Source organism: Melospiza georgiana, chromosome 1 (assembly GCF_028018845.1).
Source record: "Melospiza georgiana isolate bMelGeo1 chromosome 1, bMelGeo1.pri, whole genome shotgun sequence".
NCBI classification, from domain to species: Eukaryota; Metazoa; Chordata; class Aves; order Passeriformes; family Passerellidae; genus Melospiza; species Melospiza georgiana.
In genome coordinates, this window is record NC_080430.1 from 125671285 (window position 1) to 125690151 (window position 18867).

Sequence of the window (18867 nt, forward strand, 5' to 3'; positions counted from 1 at the left end):
GGGCAGCCTTCCCACCCTGCCGGCCGCCCGTGCTGCTGCTGGAGCTCGGAGAACAGGAAAAGCAACCGAATAGAAGAGGCAGACGCCGGGGCGGGTCCGCTGCCTGCTGGGCGTGCCGGGCGGGGGATGGGGAGCCGAGGAGCAGAGATGTTCTGTGTCAGCGCAGCGCCGGTGTCACGTCCCTCGCGGGCAGCCGAGCCGGGCCGAACCGGGCCGAGCCGAGCGCCGGTGCTGGGAAGGCATCAGGGCGACGGGGAGCGGCGGGGCCGGCAGCCGGACCCTCAGCGCTCCCCGGGGCCGGGGTCAGCCGCAGCGATCCCTGCCTGCCCCCTCCTCGTCCGTCCCTGCCCCACGGCCTGTCTCTGGCCCCTCCGACCCTCCCGGCCCCACCGTGCCCGCCCGTGCCCCATCGCGCCCCGCTCGGGAGCGCCGCCGCTCCAGCACCACGGAGAGCGCCCGGGCACCCTCGGCCCGCCCCGCCCGGCAGAGACCGCCCCTGCCCCGGCACTGAACCACCCCTGCCCGGACACGGCCCACCCCTGCCCGGCCCTGAACCACCCCTGCCCCGGCCCTGAACCACCCCTGCCCGGCCCTGAACCACCCCTGCCCCGGCACTGAACCACCCCTGCCCGGCCCTGAACCACCCCTGCCCCGGCACTGAACCACCCCTGCCCGGGCACGGACCACCCCTGCCCCGGCACTGAACCACCCCTGCCCGGGCACTGAACCACCCCTGCCCCGGCACTGAACCACCCCTGCCCCGGCACTGAACCACCCCTGCCCGGGCACGGACCACCCCTGCCCCGGCACTGAACCACCCCTGCCCGGGCACTGAACCACCCCTGCCCGGCCCTGAACCACCCCTGCCCGGACACGGCCCACCCCTGCCCGGGCACTGAACCACCCCTGCCCCGGCACTGAACCACCCCTGCCCGGACACGGCCCACCCCTGCCCCGGCACTGAACGACCCCTGCCCGGGCACTGAACCACCCCTGCCCCGGCACTGAACCACCCCTGCCCCGGCACTGAACCACCCCTGCCCGGGCACTGAACCACCCCTGCCCGGCCCTGAACCACCCCTGCCCGGACACGGCCCACCCCTGCCCGGGCACTGAACCACCCCTGCCCGGCCCTGGACCACCCTGTTCGGGCCCGGGAGCCTCGGCGGGTCCCGCGGCCCGGGCGAGACCGCCCTTGTGTGCGTAGCACTGCGCCGGTGCTCACCGTTTCCTCTCGGGAATAAGCTCCTTTCACCACAGACATCAAGTCGCAATCTTGTCCCCTGCTCACCAATGCCCCGACGCAGCCACAGAACCGAGGGCCCAGCAGTGACACACCCGAGAAAGCCCCCGGGTCCCGGGGCCACCTTCCCCACGGGCAGGGCCTCTCAGGAGGGTGGGTCGGCCTTGCATCCCAATACAGCTGTTCCCATCCCCTGTGCCTTGCATCCCAATGCACCTGTCCTCATCCCTGTGCCTTGCATCCCGATACACCTGTTCTCATCCCCTCTGCCTGCACCTCAGCAGGGAGCCGTCACAGTGTCTGCCTTGCCTCAGCTCACATGCTGGTGTCTGAGAATGGGGATGTTTCTCTCCCCAGACTCACTTATAGACTTTACTATTCTCATTTAAAGAAAAAACCTAGTTTAGTTTTTAGCATCGTCATCACTGTCTCAAAGACAAAGCTAGCCTTATGCCCATGATCTGAGTGATGCTTCACTCAAAGATGCTCTTCACTGACTTCAAGGAAGCTTGAGAAGCATAATTGTGAGTGACCAATTCTAGGGAAGCAGACACAAAGTGAGAGCATCGCAGCTAGGGATGGCATGCAGTGTGGGCTGTGCAGCTGCAAACAGCCCCACACAAGGAAGAACAACAGTGCCAATGCCCTGCTTTTCCCACCCACCCATACACACCCAGGAAACACATCTACAAGGAGCATCCTCCAAATTGCAAGCTGAAAATTTGCCCAGGGCCCTGTCTGTCTGGAAGCAGCGTGGGAGTCTGGTATCCCTGAAAGCTCTTAACAATAAGGCTGGTTATCCCCTGAGAGACACAAATGAGCTCCAGCTGGACAGTGAGATGAGAAGGCAAAGGTGGAGCATCCCTCTCTTTGTGCCAAGGTCTTGGATACTGTCTCCTCTAGGCCAGCAACTGCTCCCAGGCCTACAAGGTGTACAAACAGGTCCCACCACTGCCCTGTTTCTAGCAATGTTTCAATTAACCTCTACCACATTTGTTTAGTGACTGCCAGTTATGTCACTGGCTTTCCTCTTGCCAGGGATAGAGAATTCTTAAAATTAGTGTAGGGAATTATTATAACATGTCCATCCCCTTTCATGTAATGACCACATGAGATCCCATCCTGCACACTTCATCAAGGGAGTCAATCACATCTTCCCAGTGACTCTTACCATAGTGCATCAGGGAAGTAGTTACTGACTTCTGTCCACATTTATCCTGTTCTGGGATTTCCAGAGCCCTTTGAGAGGGTAAGCAGGTCCACCTGCCATTTCCCAAGGTTAAGAAAAGTTTGATATGACCAAGGTTAGTTCTGGGGACAGTAAAACAAAAAAAAGGTACTAAAATGCAGAAACATTCAGTATAAAACAATTGCATAGGATATCTGTGTACCCTTGCAGGAGGCAAAAATAATCTGAGCAGCTGTTTTACTGAAATGGTCTAGGAAATCCCTTGCAATGGTCCCTCTTCTTGTTGTATCTTTGGAATGAAATGAATTTGTGCATGTTTTACAGGTAGCAACAGCAGAGCCCTCAACACCAATAGGCTTTTTTCATGTAAGACATAAAACATTTGACATGGAATGTACTATTAACACCAGACCGAGGGGGGAGAAGCATCCAAGGACTGATTTCCATTTCAAACTGCATTCTGGCACTTTGTACTCCAGCACCATTGGTGGATCAATATTTAATGCCCGGAGATTCTGGCTCTGCGGGAGTCATGTCAGGGGACCTCTCGAGCCAATCTGCTTGGGTGGAGGAGTGATAATTATTCATGGGCTCCTGCCTCTTGCTCCTTCTCTTGCACAGCCCCACTCTGCTGACTCAGTGCCTTATTCAGTCTTCTCTCCCTCTCTCCACTGCTGTAGCTGGACCCCTTTGCCTTCTCCGCCTCTGAGAGCTGCACATCCCAGCATGGCTAAAACAGCAATGGGTAAGAAAACGGCTCTCTTTTCTTTCAGCCAGCACTAAGGCTGCTGTCTCCTAGGTCTGCTACCTACCCTGGGTGTTCTTCTCGCTCTCCCAAAAGTTTAGGAAAAAAAAAATCAAGAGAACACTGAACGTATTTTTTATTTCATTGATCAGAGAAAAAAGGAGAGGGTGGGTGGAACATGGGGATGTTTTAACGTTTTAGTATCTAACCAGAGATCGGATTAATTATATAGCAATGGGTGAGGTCGGCATATGAGCACGGCATAATTTTGAAACGGTTTTCATTATTTTAAAGGTTAATAGATATTATATACATATATATATATATGCATATATATAACACAGATATAGATAGATACCATATATGTGTGTGTGTGTGTGTGTTTATATATGTATATATATATATATATATATATATATATATATATAAAGAAAGAAAGAAAAAAAAATAAAAACGAACGGTAAAGTTATCCCTGTAGTCAATGTGCCTCCACCCATCCCCGCCGGCCGGAGTCAGCGCTCCCCTCTACCTCTGAAACCGGGTGGGGAGAAGAAAAGAAGAACGGGGGAGCGGCACCGCCGCCCGAAGGGGCTCGGCGCGGCTCGGGGGCTGCGGGCGGGGCCGGGCCGGGCCGGCGGGCCGCGGTGCGGTGCGGTGCGGTGCGGGGCGGGGGGGCTGCGGCGGGGCGGACCCCGCCAGGCGCGCACTGCGGCCGGCCGCGCCCAGCCCAGCCCAGCCCGGCCCGGCCCCGCACGGCTCCGCGGGGCTGCGGGCGGGGGCGAGGGCGAGCCGCGCTCGGCGCTGCCCCGGCGCTGCCCGCACCTGCAGTCCGCCGGGGGGCGGGGGCCGGTGAAGTAGGTCACTGCATCACGGAGAGCCGGTGTGCGCCAGCAGCGCCCGCCCCGCGCTCTCTCCCGGGGGGCAGCCGGCGGGGCTGCTGTTAGCTCGCGTTTCGCAGCGGCACGGAGAGCATCCATCCCCCTCCCTCCCTCCCTCCGTCCCCCGCAGGAGCCGCGCCCTGCCGCCGCCGCGGCGCCCCCGCCCCTGCCCGTCCGCCCTCGGCCCGGCCCGGCCCCGCGGGGCTCTCGGGGAGCGCCTGCCCGCCCGGTCCCTGCTGCTCCTGCTGCTCCTGGCGGGAGCGAGGGGCGGTAGCCCGGCGCTGGCCCCTTTGTTCGAGGGAGGCTGCTGGGTAGGGTGGGAGAAAAAATCCCAATGAGGGTGTGGAAGAAGGAGAGGGAGAACAGTCGTGGGGTCGGACTGCTGAAAGCGTTCAGACCCTAACGCTCCTTACGGTTGGTTTTTTGTTGGTGTGGGGGGTTTTTTGGATTTGGGGTTTTTTTTCTTTTTTCTTTTTGAGGAGGAAAGAGGCTGGACCTGCATTTGACGCATTCAAATTCAAGTTTTCACAATCATTCACCATTAATTTCATGCACACGCAAATCCCACAAAATAAAGATGAAGTGCTCCCAACACGATTAGTGTCCTCTCCAAGAAGCAAATCCAGTTCAAATTTCCATTTGTGCAGATTCTTGTTACCGCTGTTCATCGCATTGTACGAAGTTACAGCAAACCCTCCTGGCACCGGCTGAACCCGATGCATTACCCCAAAGCGTTTATCTGAATGCTGATGTTCCGCTCCTAAGGAACAATTGCTGTGCATTGAAAGCATTCTAACCCGGCTGTGGCACCCTTGGGAGCCAGGCATGAGACAGCTGTAGATGCAAACAGAGCAGGGACGTGAGGGCTGCGGGAGCCTGGCCAGCCCTGCAGTGCCGAGCACGCCGTCCCCTCCCCACTGCAGCAATCCCATAATCAGTATTGATAATTTCTGCTCGGCCGGGGATTTAGCGCTGCAGAAGGCCTGTTAGGAATTCTGTCACAAGGGAAGGAAGGGCTCCTCAGCCTGGTGTTAACGATCTCTCATCACACAAATATAAAGATTTCTGCGGCAAGGGTGATGCCAGGAATCATTAGGTTTACCCAGAGACAGAGGGACTGTGTGGCGCCACTTTGTCTGTTAATCCCTCGTTAACGAGCCACCTATACCAGCTATAAAAAGCCATGCAGCCACCTAGCTCCAGTTTCCAAAAATACTATTTACAACAACATTCAATTATAAAATTAAAGTTACTTTATTAAAAGCATCTCCCATCTTTAAACTCACAAAGCTTAAAGGATTCTCCTCACCATTTCTTTAAACTATATTCTTCCTTGTTATCGTTATACATAGACAACATTTGTCTAGACAGCTTGTTAGAATAAACCACTTTATTTCAAGAGTTACAACAAAGCAAGAAATTTTATTTTCATGTGGAAAAATAGATCCATTCTCAGTAATGCACATTTCCAGTTAGGGCTAAATGAGCTATATTTGTTCCTGTACTCAAACTTTACCCAGTAGAACACTGAAAGAACTACAGAGGTCTGATTTTTTTCCTGTTGAGCACCAGATTTTGCAAAGCAGCAATAAAGGCTAGGTCCTGCTACCACTAGAGCCAGCAAAACATTTCTAATCAGCTTAAACCAGCCCACTATTACGTTTCTGGCCCTGGTCCAGCAAGGCACTTAATCAGGTGTCTGAGCATGTGAATAGTCCTATTGGCTTTGGACAGAACTCTTCACATAACTCAGGTTAGGCAGATGCAAAACACCTTGAACAAGCCTGTGTTCATATTCTGCAATAGAAAGCAAAATTAAGCCTAAATTTCTATTAAGCTGTGTAAAATAAAAGGTTTTCAGGGAAAGCTCCTTTTACTTATATGTAGGAGTTTCAACAGCTGCAAGAACTTCTGGAGATCATTACACTCTGAATGCCCACAAGATTCTTCTTTCTGTTTAGTTTACATAGTATATGAATGATACATGCCACACAAGCATCTTTGGGGGTTTTTTTAAGTGTGTCTTTTCTTGAAATTCCATGTAACACTGCTGTACAGAAATTCTGAGGGCTCTAAACTTCGTCCTCCCCCTGACACCATCTTAATTGTGTATTAGATAGAGGGACTCCTTCACACCTTAAGCTCCCAAGCAAACAGGAGGTGTGTTACATAAATCAGGGCCTTTGCCCTGATTTATGTCCCACAATCAGGTCACTACAGACCAATCAGGCCACATATCTGGTTTGATAAACTTACTTAGTGTAAAGTACATTGATGGCAGTGTGGAGGTGAAGCACTGTGTGATGCCATTGGAACTGAAAAAGTGTTTGAAATCATTATTTCATTGTTTTGTTGTGATGTTTTATTTAAAGACTATTTATTGTTCTAACATCTTCAGACAACCATCATATAGAAAATCTCAGTCCTGATTATGGTTCTGGTTTATTTTATAGGAAGATATTTAACATAAATACGTGGGGTATGTGTTAATAGTGTGTTATGAAAGTGTTTTAATGTCAACTCCTTTTGAGATAGTCAGGAACCCTGTAAGGTGATGAATGGGCGGGATTATGAGGATACAGGAATTGAGGCAGCGCCGTGCTCCCTCTTTCTCAGACATAACAAATAATAAATTGTCAGATATAAAATATCTGAGTGAGACTGATTGAACCATTGTAGAAGTACTTCAGAGTTGCTGTTCTGCTTTGTCATTTGCATTTTAGTTTTAAGCTCAGACCTTGATACTTACCTTGATGGATGCAAGGCCACTGCTGAGTTTTTCTGTTAACTGAGTACGGCATTATTATTTTCTCTGGTATGTAACATACATATGAAGTCATAAAGAAGTGTATGGTTGTTGATTTTGACTGGTTCCATTATTTTAATAAGTGGCCTTTTTGTACTGCAAAGGGGTAAGAGTTCTGCCTGTAGTCTGCCGCTACACTTAAACAATTGCTTGATTGTCAACAATTGCACATGAGTAGTCATCTGAATATGAATGGCAATGACAAGCTTCAAGTTAAACAACATATGGCTAAGTGCCAGGCTGAATTTGGACTGAACACGCTTCTTTCCATATTATTCAGTTTTTAGCTGAAGGTTTTAACCTTCCGCTTTTATAAATAAATGAATATACATCAGCTCTGAATTATTTCCAACTGCCACAGAATTACGTCTGTAAATAGGAAGTTGCTTTAAGAGAAGAATGATCATAGGCAAGTAACAGAAAGTTATTTATTGTATCATAATTTTGGTAGAAATGTAATTTGACTGAGATACCACTGTTTCAAATTTTTTTAAGAACTAGGAGAAGACATCACAGAATATGCTGGGTTGGAAGAGACCCATCAGGGTCACTGAGTCCAACTCCTGGCCCTGCCCAGAACCACCCCCCAGACTCACACCGTGTGCCCAAGAGCACTGTCCAAATATTTATTGAACTCTGTCAGGCTGATGCTGGGACCACTTCCCTGTGGAGCCTGTTCCAGTGCCCAACAACCCTCTGGGTGAAAAAAATGTTTTCCTAATATAATTTTGGTGTGATAAGGAAACTGAAGTGGTAGCATTTCAGTTAGGTTTTTTTTCTGTGAACTTTTATTACTGAGCTAATATAAAAATGTTGGTAAGTAAAATTTACTAAAGAACTGAGGTTAACACCTATTCATATTCTTTTCTTGGTTTTTAAAGACTTGATTACTCTTCCTACTATTGAGAATTAAGACAGGAATAATTTTAAAAACAGTCCATATGGCTAAGGATTTATATTGCCTCATAGCAGTTCTTTACTTACCCTGAGGTGTACAGGCAGGAGGGATGGAACGTCATCTATTCCATTTTCTTATGGAATATAACCCGTAACACACTGAGGAAATAAAAATAAACTTCAGCAGCTTGAACACTTCCAAAATGTTCTCTCACCTCCACCTCCATTACCATCACCTCTTTGTCCCAATATAAGCTCTAGTTAGGCTAAAAACTTCCCTGTTTAATAATGTAATCCTGTAATTCATTCACATAGATTTTGTGAATTTGGATTTTCTTTAATTTTTTATTTAAGACTGGAAATTTTTTACTATTGGTATTTGTTCAACAATAGTACATTTCTCTATATCACATTTTGCACACTGATTTTTTATTATATATACTGTGTAATCTAACCTTATGATTAGATTTCTCTCAGGCGACGTATTAATTTCTTTAGAAAAGAATTCTCCATTTTCAAATTAATAGCATTTATTTGAGAAAAAAAAAAAAAACCTCATTGCAAAAAAGAGGTGGGGCACTCACATCCAGCAATGTATTTAGGTATTGTTTTAGCCTTCAAAGACTATATTGATTCTCCTCATTGCTTGCAGAGAGAAGTCAGCATTTTTTGTAGTCTAAAATACAGAGCAGAAGGTTCCCATGACAGATCAGTATGGGCAATACTTGACCTGTGCAGCATTTTCATGTAGGTCTAATTTAACTGCTATAATAGTTCACAGACAAAACAGGCAAAGAGATGCTCAGCACTTCTGAAAAATAACAAACATTAGGAGTCCTAAAGTAGGCATCCAAAAATGGTGTCACACCACATAATTGGTATAGTGACTCACTAAAAGCTTTGCTAAAGCTGGTACAGCAAAAAAAGCTGAAGATAAGGGACTGAAGGTGGCACCTGGCCCTGTGATCAGTAGGCAAAGAGAGAGAATGTAAATTTGCCTTTCAACTTAGGGTATCAGGCTTCAAAATCCTTTATCCTGGCACTTTTGGTCGCTCTGCCCAAGAGGAGGAGCAAATGGAACACCATGAAGCAGCAGTGCTTGCTTACCTCTGCAGCAACTACCTGCAAAAAAATCCACTGTCTGTTCTCCATACAAGTCACCTTTAAAACCAAAAAAGTATTGCCATCCTCAGTTGGCTTGTAGAGAACATGCCTTCTTCAGCATTTATCCATAAAATGGATGATAGATGAACCAACTTTGAAATGAGTCTTGCCTCACTGGAGCCAATGGAGTGCAGTACAGCCACTGGCCCCAGCACAACCAGCTTCTCTTTAGTCCATGGGGACACGGAGACTGGCAGCTGATTTGGAGGAATGGCTGCTATTCACAGTCCTTTCTAGGCTGCACACAACCCTCACACTATTCCATGGATGCAGTCTGAGGTGGTGTTGGTTTTCATTCCCATTAAAAGGACTGTTGCTCTCACTCGGAAGGGCGGGTCCCCAGTTCCACCGGGGATCTCAGTCCTGCAAGGTGCTGGGTACCATGACTGCAGTGCAGACAGTACCTGTCCCTCTAGTGTCTCAGAACTTTTCAAACATGGACAAAAATGGCTTTGGAGACCTCAATCCACGTGGACCTGCATCCTGAGTCAAAAAAAAAATGGACTGATGCGTAAATGCTGGCTCCTGGGAACTAAATACTTATGACATCATGTGTCTGACAAATACCAGCATACAAAGCTGATCTGAAATTATTTCATTTTCTCTTCCACTTATGTTTTTCTTTTTCCTGTCTTCTAATACATAATTTAACCACTGAAGTAAATTTAAGCTATTTCTGCCAGGATGTGCAGTTAAATTGGACCGCATCTGCACAAAATATTAGGCTTTGCTGAATATATTCAGAAATGTTATTTTTCTGAGCTATAGCTTTCAATCCAAGCAGTTCATAAATAAATTATGATTTATGCATTCATTCTAAAGCACAAAACCTATCACTGTTGTAGCAGTTATTATGTGAAATTGTGATCCTTCACAGACACTACTACAAAACAGGATTATTAGGAGTTTTTTCACCAATCTTGCCCCAAGCAGTAGTTTGGAGAGGTGACTGGGGATAGGGTTAGTAGTGAGATACGGGCATGGCTGTCCCACAGCAACAGGGAGAGGTCAGCACCTCTGGCTATGGTCAAGGTCTGCCCAGAGTAAATGTACTCATAATTTGGTGGCCCAGAGGAAAATGTCAGGAGGAATGGTGAGACTTCCACTGTCCCTTGGACTCCTCACACAGCCTTAGGGAAGCCCTGGCTCGGTCTCTTCCATTGTGGGGAGTGGAGAAGGTGTGGCAATGGGTGCCCTCCTGCTCCTGGGCCAAACAGCTGGTGGGTGGCCTCCAGCTGTGCTGCTGGGGTGTGGTGGCCCTTGTCCCTGTGTGTCCTCCTGCCCACAGAATACCAGAGCCACCAGCTGCGTGCTCTTTCCACTCTCCCATGGGAAGAACATCATGCTAAAGAGAGGAAGAGGGAGCACACAGGAGGGAGGATGACCTACACCTAGGAGCTGGGATCCCAGGGGCATCACTGGATTTTGCATATATGGCAAAATAGAAACAGTTGTGGAAGCAGCAAATAGAATCTGAGTTCCTTTGGGTGACAGGATGCTTTGGCTTGAGTGGAAATTTTGAGAGTTTGACCCCAGCTCTGGCATTTTCCAGTCAAAGATGTCAATGTAGGCAGTTGCTCCAATGGGCAGGAGTAAGACAGCCAGCAGCATTCCTTCTCAGCTACATTTTAAAAGAAAACTGTGGCTTGTTCCTGTGTTTATGATGAGCCCTGTGCTACCTATGTGTGCCCCACACTGCCAGGAAACAAGCTACACAGATTTCTTCAGAGGACTGGCTGTGAGCTGGAGGAACACACAATTCCCAATTTTAGTGGCTTAAACATTTCAAGTCTGAGCTATCCTTGCTTGTCCAAAGTTCAGCACCCTACAATGCACACCAATTTAAAGAGCACAAATTGTGGTTTTCTGTATTCTCATGACCTCTCCTCATCTGTGCAGGAATCTCTGGGTTCCAGATCCTTGATTTCGAAACCTGAGTTTTCTTAAGCATCATTTTAGGCACCTAGTTCCTTTATTGGATTTGTAGGTTAATCATTTTATGACCTGACTTTCTCCTCTTTAAGATGGGGATAATCTTGGGTACTTACCTCAGAGCTGGGATGTGAGGTTATGTTCCATACTGCATGAAAATGTGTAACCATGCTCTGATATTATAGAAGTGCCAAAATCCATACTGATCAGATTAAGAAGCAGAGCAACTTACCTGCTAAAGCTGTATTAGCATTCTGTGCTATTGAGGTACTTTTCTATAATCCTTAGGGAATTTCTTAGGGAAATAAAAAATAACAATGTGTGTATTTTATGCTGCTGAAGGCACAGAGTTCTACAAATTCAGAATTTTCCCTAAGCTAAGATATACGCTACTGGAAGGTAGATAAAGTATCTACACTTAAATATATTCACTTATCTCTAAGTAGCTAAAACTTTTGATCTTGATGCTTTCAAAATTGCTGAAAACACAAATTGTCCTTTTGGACTAAGATTTCTGATATATACATGTTTAAATTCATCCTCTGATTTCCAGTAGGATGACTCTGGATGTCATTTCATTGGTGGAGCTCCCTGAAGTGACTAATATAATCATGTCTATTATTTTTCTTTTTCAAAAGATTGTGGAGACCACAGCCATGTCAAAGATGCACAAAATGTTTTTAGCAACATTGCTATATGGAATTGCAGCAGAAATTACCTTTTTTTGGTTTACAGGTATTTTTGTACTGCAAATCCTCCAGTTACCTGAATGGAGCTGTAAGAGAAGTTGCATGTACCTAGGATATCTTAAAGCAAATGCATTAATATCCATAATTTTTCAAAGACATTTTTGGAAGTGAAATACATTTCTGTAACCCATTTCATTACTCTGTTAACTATTTTGATATATTTGTTGCTTACTTTATTCATGTGAAAAGAAAGGGTATCTTATGTCACTCAAGTCATGTTTGTATCAATCACTTGAATATACCTTCTTTGTCTCCAGGTGCTGATTTTTTTACATAGATGTAATACAAAAAGCTATTTCTAAGCTGATATTTTTTCTATATGTTCAGATATCTTTTGATGCTGTCAAGACTGTAGTTAGGGGACTTTCAATATTGTATGCTGTAGGTAGGAATGAAACTCTGATTCCTGATTTAAAAACCTAAATGTTTAATATTTGTCAACAAACCACTTGTTCTCAAGGCAAATAACTTTTACTGGGAAATGATGTTTTAAGTCTAAATATCATTTTCCAAGTAAAAGATCAATAATGACTTAAGAAAAGTAATAGTAAGGTATTTTTTTAAGCTGCATTGACAATTCAAGTTCCTCCATTATTTTTTCAGAGTGAAACATTAAGGGAAATATCTTACTTAGGGAATCATTCTGCATTTGATTAACAGTGTAAAGTATTTCATCTTCTTGTTGTGAGAGGCTTGAAAAACAGGGATAAACATGACAGAAGTACTTTCAAGTCCTCTGCAAAATTGTAATTATCAGTTTGCATCATTTGCCAGTGCTGCTCTAGAGGTCTCATCTCTGCTGGCATCCTGGTTTCTCCACAAAGATGTAGCAAGTCTGTCAAGGGTAGAAATTGCAATAAGAACAAATTCTGAACCCATGCAGCAAAATGAAGGCATTTAGATAAGCAAACAGGTAATCTACAATATGAAGGTTGCAAAAGTATATTTAGTGCACTTCTATGTAGTTATACAAACTGAATTGCCAAGATTAAAAAAACAAATTAAGAAAAAGTATCGTGGAAACAGAACATTATATCAGATGGACCCCAGTTTGTCCCTGAACTGTGACTACTATTTTTATAGTCACTTAATGTAATTTGTATGTAGGGGAAAGTCTGAGATAGCAGTTAGGAAAATTTCTATTTGATAAAACTCCCAATGTTCTTGTGAACAATCTACCATCCTAATCCATTTCCCATCTACCACATCCCCATGACCTACTGATTTCCAGTCTCATCCATTTCCTTGGTACCCTTTCCCTGATTTTCTCAACCTAGTTTCATTATCCAGTCAGTCAAGTGTTATCCTCATTCTTGATCCAGTTTCAGTCATCCTATTCCTTAACTGACTTTACCTGCTTGGTTTTCCTTCTTTATTTTTTTTTTTAATTTTTCTGCTCTTGGCAATTACTCCCGCAATGCAGATTCAGCTCTCATCTCTTCACACAGCTGCTTCATTCTTGTAGTCCTTCATACTTCCATGAGGTCAGAGGGGAGGAATTGAGACCACAGGATACAACTATCCTCTTTTTTTTCCAGTTTCCAGTGCTCCTGTGGTCCACAACATCACTCTTCGCCCACATGGAATCAGAATCCAGCACAAAGTGGCTTGAGAGAAGCTGGCTGTAAAGCTGTTTTGTGTCTCTCAGACAAGGCTTAAGGCTGAAATCTGATATTTCACTGACTTATTCCCAGGCCAGGCCTGGACAAATTTTTCAAATGAAGAATGATTCCCTGGCACAAAGCACTAGAACCTTTCAAACAAGTGCAATAACCACTTGCTTGGCTTACCCACATACATGTATTTTTCCCTAGTCATCATCACGGAAATAGTGAAATGTTTTTAGCTAAAACCTTCTCCAAAATTCAGGAAGAAGCAGCCTTCCAGCCAAGAAAACTGTAGACCAAATTTTAGTTTAAGGATGTGATGTTCAGTGGAAGGACAGATTTTCTGATGCAGTGGGAGAAACAAAGCAGCATAAGGTGGGAAATAGCAATGGCTGGCAGTGTTGCACATTTAAATGGCTAAGATGTGCAAAGGCCAGGAACACCAACCTGGACGGAATTAGATACTAAACCAGGGGAAATCTGTGGATGAAGTAGACTCATGTTGGTTTACATCTGATGAGCCTATTTCCCCCTTTAAAACTCCCAAAGCATCAACTTGGGAGGAAACCTCTCCATTATTATTTTTTAAAATCATGTAAGAGCCAGCTACACTAAAAAAGCAGGAGAATTTTATTATTCAGAAAAAGAAACTTCTTTTTATACTGGAAAAAGATCATATACTGAAAAAGACATAATAGGCTGTTGCAAATTGACATTTGGGGATATCTAACTCCTGCTGCTTTTAGAACATATTAAAAATGCGATGGACAATCCAATTCTGGAAGTTTGAGAAGTCTGTTGTAAAGGACAAGCTAAAAAGCAAAGAAGTTCTGATTTGCTGGTAATGGCAGATTGTTGATGCTGGTGCACAGTGCCCTGAAAATTTCACTATTGCAGGATTCTTTTTTTTTTATTATTCTAAATGAGACAAACACCCTTACAACAACAATCAGTGGATTATCTCTGCAGGGATCAGCTCCTCATGTGGTTAATTTAATAGCAGAGCAGTGTCTCTGAATTCATCAAGATTTTCTTGTAAGTGTAGGCTGGTATTGCAGAAAAAATAGAGAGGCTCAGACAGAGAGAGCTGCAGAGAGAGATAGACTGAGAGCAAAGGTGCTCTAGAAATTTTCAGTAATATTTTGGAATGAGAAAAATACCACTAAATTGAAAAACAGTAAAAAAGAAGGAAGGAGAAGAGAAAGATGAAAAAGAGAGGTGGGTCATGAAAGACTGGGAAATAATTGGGAGCAGTCATATTCCCAAAAGTCCCTATAAATTGCTATAGCATAATCATAATCATTTATGCATCAATTTTACATCTTCAAAAATCAAAGTGCTTCTATTATGCAAATCAGAGCAAAGCTACTTAAAACACAGGTCACTTCACTGCAAGCAGTAGCTCTTGTTCTAGTTTTATTGTAGCATCAATTGTAATAAAAAATATCGTCCCAGCAAATGTTCCCTTTCAGCCAATTTAATCAATTCTGAATAATATACTAATTTCTTTGCACCATCAGTGTCATTTCCAAGAAGAGGCACCATTCTTTATCTTTCTTTTTTTTTTCTTGTTAATTTTATTCATCTTCTGGTTAGCATACTCAATAATATTTATAATTTATGCCCAACCATGATAGAGTTTATATGCTGTTGAGAGATATCTTTATTTTCATTATGGAAGCAATCAAATGTTTGCATGTATGCATAAAGTCATGGCAGGATACAATAGCAGAAATATAAATCTGGTAATTAGCAGTAATAACTGCATAGATTGTTTAGGTAAAGGTCACATAGAAAACTCTGAAAGCCACAGAGTGACAGATGTGTGTCATATGGAAGGGTTTGTTTCTGTCATTTCATGAATTTGAGCACCTCATTTAGTGTGCTCACTACCTTAAGCCACCTATTTTCCCAGTTATTCCCCACATCCCTGATAGCCCTCCACTGGACTTTCAGGTCATGTCACTCTGAAACTGGGGGATCCAAGACTGGATGTAGAACCTCAGGTGCAGCTCCACAGCACCAAACCTTCAATCAAAGGTGAACCCAACCAACCCCTCCTGCTGATTCACACCCACCTCTGCTGCTTCTGTCTTCCAAACCTGGATGTTTAAAAGAAAGATTGAAGAAATAGGGGAAAAAAAATGAAAAAAACCCCACAAACTCTCCCTTGTGAGATTTTTTTATGCCAGCCTACACATGCAGAATTTATTTCTACAAACTTTTTAAAAAAATAAGTCACTTCCCCAGTATCCATTCCTGTTTTGGTTCTTACACTTCATCCTTCAGCATTGACAGTTATGGGTTTAGGATCCCATCATCTGAAGCCTCACTTGGGCATTTGTACTTTTTTTGGACTGTGAAGAAGACTAACAGAAAATTATCTTATCCTCTTCCATTTTGTAAAAATAGATTTCCACATTAGTCCCAGTTTCTAGATTTGGTGACCTGCCAAAAGATACTTCTCCTAGTCATTCTGCTGCCCACTTGTTAGCAGAAACACCAAGTGAAAAGATGAATTTTACAGAATTGGCTTTGTATCAACGTAGTTGGTGAGGGAATTGCTGTCATTTCTGCTTACTCTGTGCAATGCTTTCAAAGTCCTTCAAACCCTGAAGACATTATTTTTTGAATCAAAGGATTTCTCCAAAGATACACATGCCTTTGATAGGCTTCCTACATAGGGAGACTGTTTTAAATTAGGGATTACATTTCTCTAAATCCAGAAATTTCATCCTTTGTAATAGCTCATAATTAAATACAGCCCCTTACGCCCACGTATACCCCACTAAGTAGACTTAAAATTGTATAAAAACATTTACATTCCAATAGTCTTTGTTATGAAAAAGGGGATCTAAGCCATACAACATAAAGCATCACAGTAACACAGTTTCCATTATCACACCTCCTTGGGTTTAAAGCAAATTCTTCCATAATTATGAGGTATGTTGACAGGCAAAATCTAATATCAAACAGTTTTATATGGAAACTCAGGACTTATATACTAGGTTCTTATTTTGTTCTGGCATTCAAATTTAAAATACTACTGTTAATTAACACAATTATAATGTGTGTCCCATTGTATAATTGCAAGGATTGGGATTTTTCCTTTGTAAGTAATCTACTTACATATGTCATTTGCAGTTGTGTGTAGAAAGCAAACCCTGTAAAGAAAATGCCTTTATTCAAACTGATGAGACATTCTTATTTTAAAATGTTCCACAAAATTAAAATTCCATTCAAAACCCAGAAGTAAATTGGATTTTCCAGACTGCCTCCTTTCATTGTCTTTTGCATTTTGACATTTAGTCGGTAGCCATGGCAGCCAGTAAGAATGATTGTGGAGCATAAAGATGCAGTTGCACATATTTGGCTTTGGGTTAAGTACATTAAATACATGGGAATTGCTCAAAATCAACCCATAAACTTACACAAATCTAGCTTTATATACATACATATATATAAACATATATATACATATACACATATATATACTTTTTTATGTATAGACATATACATAAACTTACTAATTAATGATTCTATGTGTTTGGTTTTCAGACCCTATAAAATGTGTTTTCTAGCCTATATATGGAGTGATTAGTTTTGAAAGATACTATCTACAGCACTCACAGCAGTATATTTTCTCTTAAATGGATTCTTCTGATATTTGTGGTGTGAAAATAACTGTGATAGGTTTTGCGCTCAGTGCAATGACTCAACAAGCAAGGAACACATTTAATTACTGGAATGCAAAGATTGAGAGTCAACCCTACAAGAAGTTGTAATTGCATTTATATCATATTGTACAAACAAAAATTTCTACTTAGCTGATTGCCCTGCTTCTTTTTTTTTTCTTTTTGTCTAAAGAAAAAAATTTTTAAAAAGGCACCTTCCATTTTATCTGGCTTATTGTTCTGAGCCTCAAGACACAGCTAAATAATATTTTGGCCTTCATTAGTTCAAAGCAAAATTTTGAAAATACTGGAAGACATTAAAGCTATCTGCACTTTGGAATGGCACAGTGTTGTTTATAAAATGTATATGAGTTATAAAAATGTCATATATTATATCAGAGCTGTAGTTCTGTTAAAAGCATGTGCTTATCTGAGCCAGAAAAATGGCAAGAATCAGCCTGTCTAAAAATGGAAACTGTCACTGTGGTAATCTATCTCTGGTCCCTTGATTGAGGTACTCCACAACAGCTGAATGATGAAAACAGAAAAAGTTGCATTCCTGGCCCATTCTTTCCTAATTGCTTGCTTTTCCTGAACCATTTTGAGCCATTTCTTTCCTTGATGCTGTATCAATGGCTTGCTTTCAAAACATGTGGGCAATTCTGCTAATACTTGCTTTCTGGAGAAGCTCAGTATGAACAATTTGACTAATCTCAGCACAGAGGTGAGGGGAGGGACTTCATCATGTAATGCCAGGTACAAGTCCAGGAAGGATCTGTGTCCAGATGGAAAGAACAGTTGCAGAACTCTGATTTCTATCACCAAGATCAGCAGTATGCAAGGTGATGTCATTAGTCTCCAGGGATGATAAAAAAATAGCTTGGAGTAAAATGACACTCAGTGTCAAGTGTCAGTGGCTGGTGCATGCCCAGGTGATGCACAACCAGGATGTGTTTGCCCAGCCAACATAAAGGGATAAGGGTGATGCAAATTTAAGTCAGTGGAAGCCCCTGAAGACATCACGGTGAAAAACTAAATAAAGGCCTCTGTTCCAAATACACACATGGATGACAGTGAGATTCAGATAAATAAAATACTGGCAGCCAGCTCTCTCACACCTGCTCTAGTAACCCAGTCTTACTGTGCTGGAACAGAACCCATTTGTGATTCATGCCTTGGGAGGATGCTGTTTGATCATAGTGGCTGCGTGACTAAACCATTGCCATTCAATTTCATCATATTGGATTTGCATCCTCCCTCAAGGCTGCAGACAGCACCTGTAGGGCCTGCAGCGCTGCAAAGAGGTGTCATTTATACAGAATTCAGGAGAGCTCTGTTCCCATGGGGCTTTCCTACAGAATAGGTCTGTGTCCCAAGGCATTTCTTTTTTCATGTCTGTGACATTTTATCCCCCAGCATCCCTTCCCTCTCCTTCTCACTCCATAAGCTCTTTGGCATAGGGTGTTTGCATCTGACACATTTTTACAGAAAGTAGCACAGATCTCAGCTGGGCCCCCGCATACTCCCACAAAGTGGTGATGAGATGACCTAAAGAGCATACTGGGAGGCAGCAGCCATCCCTGATAGCCCAGTTCTGGATGTACTGCTGGGTTCTCTGCTTGAGACACCAGAGGAGATTGGAGTGCCCAACACAAGGACTCCAAAATTCACTTTCCACCAGTGCTGGCTTCAGCACCAAGGTGCAGACACGATGCTGCTGTGGTGGCTGAAGCCTGCATGATGCTGAGGGAAAGTGGGCTGCTTGCAGGCTTGGCAGCTTCCGATCTGTAACTCACTTCTCCCCACCCCACGCTTAGAAAGACACTGAAGAAGTTCCAGCTCCTTTGCACGTCCTTCCCTGGTGCTTCAGGCACCAGCATGGCCCCGGAACCAAGGCAAGCACCACAGGGAGCAGCTGGGCTCGGGGAGCTCCTGGGCACTGCATGTCCACTTCTGAGGGAGGGATCAGCAATCTGGGATTGT

The 18867-nt window shown here is 44.0% G+C and overlaps 1 protein-coding gene across 1 annotated transcript in view; it reads left to right on the forward strand.

Annotated features, from left to right (window-relative positions):
• Nucleotides 1-2864: 2864 nt before the first annotated feature.
• Nucleotides 2865-18867, forward strand: part of STMN2 (stathmin 2) — a 39993-nt gene continuing 23990 nt past the window's right edge. The window contains exon 1 of the mRNA XM_058036695.1: nt 2865-3177. Coding sequence (XP_057892678.1) covers nt 3159-3177 — 19 coding nt within the window. The 5' untranslated portion in view covers nt 2865-3158. The remainder of the gene's footprint in view (nt 3178-18867) is intronic.